This window comes from Alligator sinensis, unplaced genomic scaffold, assembly GCF_000455745.1.
Source record: "Alligator sinensis unplaced genomic scaffold, ASM45574v1 scaffold205_2, whole genome shotgun sequence".
Classification (NCBI taxonomy): Eukaryota; Metazoa; Chordata; order Crocodylia; family Alligatoridae; genus Alligator; species Alligator sinensis.
The window spans coordinates 546,136-555,020 of record NW_005842563.1 but is presented as its reverse complement, the minus strand read 5'-3'; the positions used below and the strand labels follow the sequence as shown (position 1 = coordinate 555,020).

Here is an 8,885-nt window from a genome sequence, read left to right as displayed (position 1 = left end):
TCTTTCCCAGGCTTATCATGGTGGAGCTAATTTCATAATGCTATTGGCACTGTTTTGCCAGATAAAGAAGAAATAAGCCCATCAACCAATACCTTAAAAGTCATCTTTGCACTCTGAAGGTGCGATTTCTACACCTATAGACATACTCAACTTGACTTTAATCTCCCTAGCCAGTGTACTGAAAGTAATAAAGATGTCACAGCACAGTCCACATAAGCCTCCCAGAGCCCTGGGTACCTGTTTGACTGCTGAAACTTCTGCTGCTACAGTCTCCTTGATATGGGTGTTCACATGGGTACATCTGCACAAGCTGAACTCATGCTTCCAGGTGCACTGTAGACATAGCCCAAGTCCTTCTATGGGCATTAAAAAAAAGCAGTGGTGCCTAAGACAAAACCTAAAGGAAAAGGGAAGCCAGAAACATGTGAAATGTGTATGGCAGAGAAAAGCTAATATATCTGTACAAAAGAGTGGCAAATAATTTCAGATCAAAAGTAAATTTATTTATTGGTTTTACTCATCACTTCAGTATCTGAATACCTTACAAGCCAATTAAGCTATATAATGCTTTGGGTAACTTGAATTTATATTTGTATTCCTTTAGGCCCCTGACAGATGTTAAATTAAAGGTGTGATGGGATCTGAGGCAGGACTCCAACAATCACACTTCCTGGCATGCCAAACGTGCACAGCAGGAGGAGTGTTTGTGGGATGGAGCATCAGATCCCATCACGCCATATTGCGTGTGCAGGGGGAGCTGAGTCAGGCTGACCCAATCAGCTGACCAGGGCTTCCAGCTGGGGGTGCACAGGGGAACCCTTGACACTGATGCACTCCCCAGCTGGCAGCCCTAGCAGAGCTCCCGGGTACTCTCCTGCAACTGGGAAGTGCAATCAGCCGACCAGCACACACAGCCTCTGGAGCACACAGAGTCTTGAAAGGCTCCAGTGTGCTCCAGAGGCCATAGGGTCAGTTAAAAATGTGATAGGAACCAGCCAAAAAGTTATTATTACACATATTTTATGTGATAACTTTGTGGCTTATTCGTTATTTTATCACACCATTAATTGAATGAACATGTGACCAGGTCACTAAAGATACGATTAACCAGCCTTGGCTACATGACCCTCTAAGTCATCTTCCTCCTTGCCTTCTCCTCTCCCCACTATACAGCACACTTATAACTTTGGTTCCCATCTCAAAGTTCCTAACATAATTAATCTTGGGAATTAATCTTTCATAATGTTATTTTTCAGTGTAAATAATTGCATTGGTTTCTAGAAAGATGTATGATCATGAGTGGCTGAAGTGGTGATGCACCAAACAGAGAACAGAGAAAGATGGATGATACAAGACTTTAACAGTCTTTGTTAAATTTTAGTCCATGCTACCAAAACTTCAGAACGCTAACGCTCAACTGACGTACATGCTCAACAGACAAAAGTTTTCTCTCTCAAGAACATAACATCAATTTTTGTCTCATCTGCTTTAAATAAAAAGCACATAAAAATACCAAATCCAAAATTTTCTGTAACAAGCATTAGAAAGCAAATTACATTAGGATATGAGTTCAAATTGATTCTTTATCTTTAGAGCACATTCCCATTTTTTCCTCCTCCAACTAACATTAATAATAAATGTTAGTTGGAGGACAGTCTTAGCATTAAATACTCTGGCTTTTGTCATTTTAAGTCAAACTTTTAGCAGTGATTAAACATAGAGGTTGAATTTAATACAATAAACTCTTTCATTGAGTCAAGAATTTGAATGAGTCCTTATTTTTCTTAGAGATAAAATGTGTCTGTAAAATCAAATGTGACCTAACATTTAACAGACTTGATAATACATACTTGTTTTTGGATTCTCAGGCCATTTTCTAACTGCTTTTTAAAATCATGTCTGTAGTACAAGTGAATGCATCTTTTTATTTATGGGAGTTTCTGATAAATGTAGGGGAGCAATATTTTCTGAATCTCATTGCATGTATAAGTAATAATCACTGAATACACAAGCAGAAATGTCTGTAGTTATAATAGATTCATTTTCATTTTTATTTTATAATTGGTATTTTGGTGGTAGTTAGGGACCACAATCATAGGTGCAACTTTGTAGAAATGTAGTAAAAAAACCCAACATTTTCACTCTAAGAAACAGATACGCTAATTTAAAATTTAGCCTATAGCTTAACATAAAGTTATAGTTACACAGGAAAAGCCAACATTTCTGTTAAAAAAACTGTTTGAAAAATATAAACCAGGTTTTGTGATTATTTTTCCCCAATTCCTAAGGTATATTCACTTCACAATGTTTGAAAAACACCAACTTTTATTGTTTCTCCCAAATTTCTGAATTAGTATTTTTCCTGATTTTTTTAAATAAAAAGTATTAAAATATACTGAAATGTTGTGTACCAAAAATCTGATCTGTATTAAAAAATTATGGCCATGTTGATAATATATTTTTAAAAAATAAGGAAACATTCAGAAAGGCCAATTAAAAGGCCGTTAACACTCTGGAGACTCAAAGATGAAAAAGGCCTGCAGATATGTTTGAGAATTTAATATCTGGTGAGCAAAAATTAAAGAATAGAAACAATTGTCTAATTGTAAAGTAGTAACTATTATCACCTAATGTAAATATATATTCCTGGAAAAAAGAAAAAAAGTGATACTGTTTTCCTTAAAAAGCTTATTTCCATAGAGGCAATGTTTTATTGTTGTTACTTTAATTCCTGAGAGTTTAAGAACAGAATTTTGTGCTTTTAACAGCACTTGCTGCAGAAAATTCCTTGCTTTGATGGTCGGTTACATCACTTGTGCGCCACTTTGTTGGGAGGATATGAATTTGTAACAAAAAAACAGAACCTGGAACTGAAGGAAGCAGAAAGAAGAAGTATGCACAGAAACCAAACAGCAGCCCTTGCATGTTTGTTTTCAGGCCTGCCTGAAAGATCAGTATAACCTCAAGGGAGCAGAAGAGACTTCAAAAGAATTCTTTAAAAAAAAATTTTAAATAAGAATTGAGGGTATTCTATTTAAATGTTTTTCATTCAACATTGATTTTTTAAATTAACCTGTTATAAAAAAAACTCATCAACACTGTCTCAAACCTTAAAAGGAACTGTTTTTCATATCTTAAAAGCCATAACCCTAAATAAAAATGGAGATTTTCAAAAATACAAACAGTCATTAGCAGAGCTAGTCAAAAAATATCAGATACAATGTTTTTTCCATCAGAATAAGTCAAATCTTTCAAATAAAAATGTTCTGCAAGAATGTATAAAATTTGACTACATTTCAAACACATTTATGTAAGGATCTTCCCAGGATCCAAACATCTTTCAATGTTGCTTTGAACAAGTGATTTTCATATATATATGTAATTTGTATATGCTTTTATACTACGAAAGCCAAAGCCTATCTTAACAACTGAAAAGTGATTTGAGGGCCAGTGCATGGGCCTGATAAATAGGTAGGCTGTAGGCATATGTGGGTCCTTGCACTTAACTATCCCTACTAAATTTCACTTCTACCTAAAGCCACGGTCTTATCTCTACCACAGCCCCACATTGGATCCCGTGTAGCCCCACAACCCAATATATAATCCCATGTGCCTCACAATCCACCTATACTCTATACCCTGCAGTCAGCTTCCACCTAACCACACTCACAAGTCCTACAGCCTAGTGCCATGCCCCAAACATCCTGACTAAGCTCCATGGTCTGACCAGCCTACTAACCCCGGGTTCCTCTTCCCAGGCGTACTACAGAGATTGAACTGGCTTGGTATGTTCCTCAGTTCCTAATTAACCTGCTCACAGCCTAATAAGGTGGTTATTTCTGATCTTCATGTCTCAAGGAAAATGCTGCCTGGTGCCATGGGACAGTTTGAAAGAATCAAATGATGCCTTACTTCCCTCTCTTCCCCTTCCCAAACACTATGTCCACCCTTGTGTCCCACTGCAGTACCTCTAAAGTCCAGCAGTTACCACTGTCCTACACACTTATCTGATTTATTAAAGTTTGTCTAAGAACATTAGTATTTTATTACAGGCTAAGTCATGAGAAGTTTCAGCTGAATTTTTCTAATTTAAATGATCTTGCTGAACTAAAACTTTATCTCACAAGGCAATACAATACTGGCAGTCTCTGCTTATGAATAAAAGGTGTGCCTCAATAAGTAGACTGACATTAGTAATTAAGGTAATATAATTAGCAACAATAGTATCTTAATGTACGCACTTAATATTTTCCCTTTGTTTCTCATACAGGCACATTACAGGCAAGTTTCCTGACTACCCTGATGAAGAGGATGGAGGTTCAATTGTTATTTTTTCTCAGAAAACCCCAGAACAGGTATCACAGTCTCTTTCTCTCCTGAAAAAAAGAACAGAATGCATTGTGATTGAAACTAGAGAGAAACAAAAGCTTCCGTTACTATACAAATGTGATTTTATAATATGCTCTTCATTCAAGAAGTTTATGATTAAAAAACTTGTTGGGATCGCAATGACTTCAGTTGTGTAAGCAAGCAAATAAGCTTCACTTGTTTCATTGTTCACTTCCTATAAACAGAAATTTGTTCCCATTCAAGACAGATAGCTAATAAGCCACATTTGAAAGATGTGTCAGGTATGACAACTGCAGACTGATAAACTTGTGAAAGGGACATATGAGCACAGTTGTCTCATAAGAGTTTCATGCATTTAACTGAATCTGTTCAGTTAGGCTGATGTACACAGGTTTCAGCTGGTTTAACCCCAGTTTAAAACAGTTTAGTTTGTATCAGTAAATTACTCAATTAAGCTAAAACTGTGGTACTCAAGCTTTTGGCCCTGCAGGCCAAATGAGTGGCATGGGGCCAGTCCAAGGGCCAGATTAAACTCTGTACCAGGATTGGATCCTGCGGGGCCTTGGGTAGCCCCCATGGGCCAGGATTGGTCCCCAGGGTCCAGTTCCTGCCCTCTCCCTGCCCTGAGCTCTGGGATTGGGTCCTGAGCACTTTCCCATTCCATCCCTATATGTCAGGATTGGGCCCTGGGCCTGGCACTGCCCTGCCCCCACCCAACCCTGGATACTGGGATTGAGCACCCGATCCAGCATGCAAGGCCTGTGGCTCCCCACAGGCACAGAGATTTGGCAGCAGAGACAACACTCCCACCCTGCCAAATTTCTGGACCCACAGGGAACCCCATGGGCTGGATGACAATGCTAGAGGCCAGAACTGATCTGTGGGCCAGGGTTTGAGCACCCCTGAGCTAAACTATTTTAATATGGAGTAAACTGGAGTATTTCTACATTGGAGATTTGTAATAGTCTAATCCTATTGGATCTTAAATATCTATTTAGTTAAACCAGAGAAACATTTCTAATAGAGGCCAGGATTAAGGGGCTTTAATGTGCTGCCAAGAGGGCCATAAAGAAGTGAGAGAGAGTACAAGTAACAGTGAGAGATCTTTATATAATTTACACCTTTTTGCAACCCCTGTTAGTTGTTTTTCCTGTCAAAATCCTCTTTTGGCCTCTCTAACTAATAAAAGAGGTTTGTAATCTCTTTCCTTGGTCACCACAATGTCACATGGAGAATATCATTAAGCCCAGTTGGAGGAGTAAAGGCAAAGGTTGGCACTCAGAACCATTTTCTCCATCAACAGCGATGTTAGTAGGATGATAAATCTGTTGGGAGGAAATTACTAGGAAACCCAGCACGAGTACACAGATTCTGACCTACCGAGTAAACCAGTGGTGACTATTAGTGGGCTAGGGGAAAACCCACTGGCCTCTGTAGTTATTAAAATAAAGTTTCCCAGTTGCTAAAGATAATTGTATGCATTACCTGCCTGCAACTGATACTCTTACTTAATGAAAATATAATAAAACATTCTTTTGTATTTAATAGTTTTCTAGAAAATTGCAGGGAAGGGCCTGGGGTATGTCAGCAGTATCTTTGCAGTTTTGACCACAAATAGTCTAGCATGAGGCAGACCGCTGTAAAAGCCAGTTACTTTGCTTAGAATAAGAAAATAATCACATGAAGACCCTCTATGCCTCCCTACAAATGAACTTTGGGTATACTCCTGCTTTAGCTACTGATCAAGTTCACAGTTTGCTAGGGTCAGCCTGCCACCCTCTGTATCTAAGCGTCTCTATTGTTCTGTGGCAGACAGAATGACCAACCAGTCTGTTAAGTTTTTCAGATTTAAAGTAGAAACATATGCTGGAGTCAAGAGGGCTTTGTTGCCTGTTCTAAGCAGCAGGAGAGCTGCCCAGCAGGTATAGCTTATTACTAGACAAGGCTTCAGGGGACGTAAGGATAATTAGACCTGCCAACAACAAGAATAAACAAAATTTACAAATAAATTATGAAGAGAAATGGTACTAAAGCGAGACCTACTTTTGTAGTAGATGCTGGAAAATAGTTTTTCCCTCCAGCTTTTTGATTCATATCTCATTTATTTTGTTGTTTCTTGGGCATCTGCTTCCTCTTTGCATTGTAAATACAGGAAGTGGAAAGCCAGAAAAACAGTTTGAGAGACTGTTTTACTGCCTACTTTCTCCCTGCACAAAGAAAAAAATACCTAGAACTTAAATATACCTACTTCTACTGGCACACTTATGGTGGGAAATATCTGATTTAGAGATATTTCTGGCTTCTTTTTCTCCAGTGTAACTGAGATCAAAATGTGTCCCATAGTCTCCCAGATAGTCAGATGAAATTTATTCTATACAGAGGATACTACAATATGTTAATGAATTTGCTATGTGAATGTCAAACACATAAATAAGATATCCTTTTCTCATCTGACTCAGTCTGCATATTGGGTATGTCTGAAGGCAACTGTTTTCATTCAACTTTCAGGTACTAGTAGAAATCCTGGCTCCACTTAATTAATATGAGTTTCACCAGTAAACTTCAGTGGGGTCAGTTTTTCATCTCTTGCATGTATTACTTTCTGTGAATGGGTTTGTTACTCTCAAGTTAAGCACCATGAAAAATCAAGATAGAAATGTATTTAAAGTGAACTTTTTTATAAGACTTAGGTAAAGGCACATTGGGGAACATAAAATAAAAATTAATCATTTCACAAACCATTACTGCATTACTATACATTTTTTTATTTCTCTATCCCTTGACAACTATGACCTTGTTTGACTTTATAATAAAACTTGGCCTTCTGCACAAAAATAAACTTTCAGGCTTTTAACCTAATTTTTACAGCTATTTCACAATGGTGAAATAGTAAAAATAAATAAATAAATAAATAGTTTTCCAAAGGTGTCCCAATAGGATTTTTTCTGCCTACTGATTTAGGGTTTTTTTGGTTTGGGGGGAGTGTTAAGTAGTTTGGCTATCTTGGCTGAGAAAAGGTTTTTCTCCATTTCTTCACAGACCTTTCAGGGGATAAGATAATGTAATCTTACTGCATCTGGTTCAGTTTTCTATCCCAAATGTCTCTTAGATTCTTCTGTGAAGATAATCATTATATGTGACATTTTTTGGCTTTGTTTTTATACTACTGCCAAAAAGAATACAGTTTGTTTCTCCAATTAATTCTTTTTTATTTTTAAATCAATTCATCATCAAAGTTGCAATCTAAAAAAAAAATCATATTATTCCTACAATTACTTCCAAAATTCAGTAGCTTATCAAACAAAACTCCATTTACTGGGATTTGGCCTGCAGATTAAATTTGTGGGGGAATTAGGAAGTTAATTCTGAACTGCTGTAATTTCTATTTTGTAACCTGCTGGCAGTAAGAGGAAGAGGGGAAAATATATGTACTAGATATTGCACAAACACATGTGCCTGCTCACAACTGAGTGATCTCTTCAGCGCCATAATACAAATTATCATTGTTATTATTATTATTATTATTATTATTAATCACCATGAAACAAAAGTAATCTATTCACAGTGTCAGTTTGTACAATTATAAACAGCAGTGCTTTAGATATGCCCATTATGCCTATGACAGACTCCAATTTGTAGAGTTTCATATCTTGAACTGCATTTTTTATACATTAATGCAGTCATTCTGAACGTTCATCAGCATTCTTCATGTATAACTTGATCACTTTTTAAACTGGAATACCTAAGAAAGTGAACGATTGACTTGACAGCTTTTGTAGAGAAATAGCTTTCCACGTGCAGCTTTGAGAACATAAGTGCTATACTGGGCCAGACCATTGGTCCATTTAGCCTATATTGTGTTTTGGACAGTGGCGGAAATGGATTTATACAGGGAGAGAATATTCACTGTTTGATCGGGGGGAGAAGGAGGAAAATCAAGCTCCACTTTGGAGCCAATCTAGCAGAGAGAGGCTGCCAGTCCACCTGCGTGTCCTCTAGCCCTGCCCACAAGGTAGGCTGCTTTAATTAAAGCACTACTGTATCTCGTGTATCAGCATCCCCATGCTTAAAAATAGTGGTGGGGATGCTTGAACTAAAGCTCATTGAATGCATGGGGACACTGATACATGAGACACAGGAGGCTGCTGGAGCATGGTAATTGCCACACTCCAGCAGACTCAATTAATTGAGCCTGCTCCAATGAACTAAAATTCCAGTGCGTCGGAGCAGCCTCTGCGCTCATGTACAGGTGCCCTTAGATACCATGAAAAACTGACACAGCCATTCCCTTAAGGTATAAGTTATCCAATGTATAAGTTAATTAATTAAGTTGTAGAAATATCCAATGTATAAGTTAATTTAAGCAACAAATGAGAACAGTCAGGATTCTGCAGGCTAGATGCGCCACCACCACCCCACACTGCGCTGCTGCCACCAGCCGCACAGCTCCGAGCATGGCTCCATGGAGGCAGCAGGAGGTTGTGGAGGCAGTGGCCATCACCGCTCACACGGGCAGCCCCACAGGCAAGCGGCAG

General features: G+C 38.1%; 1 protein-coding gene across 5 annotated transcripts in view; it reads left to right on the top strand.

Annotated features, from left to right (window-relative positions):
• Window positions 1-8,885, top strand: part of IQCA1 (IQ motif containing with AAA domain 1) — a 210,441-nt gene that overhangs the window by 117,878 nt on the left and 83,678 nt on the right. For all 5 annotated transcript variants that reach the window (XM_006032340.2, XM_025214087.1, XM_025214088.1 and 2 more), the window contains one exon: window positions 4,271-4,355. In XM_006032340.2, coding sequence (XP_006032402.1) covers window positions 4,271-4,355 — 85 coding nt within the window. The remainder of the gene's footprint in view (window positions 1-4,270; window positions 4,356-8,885) is intronic.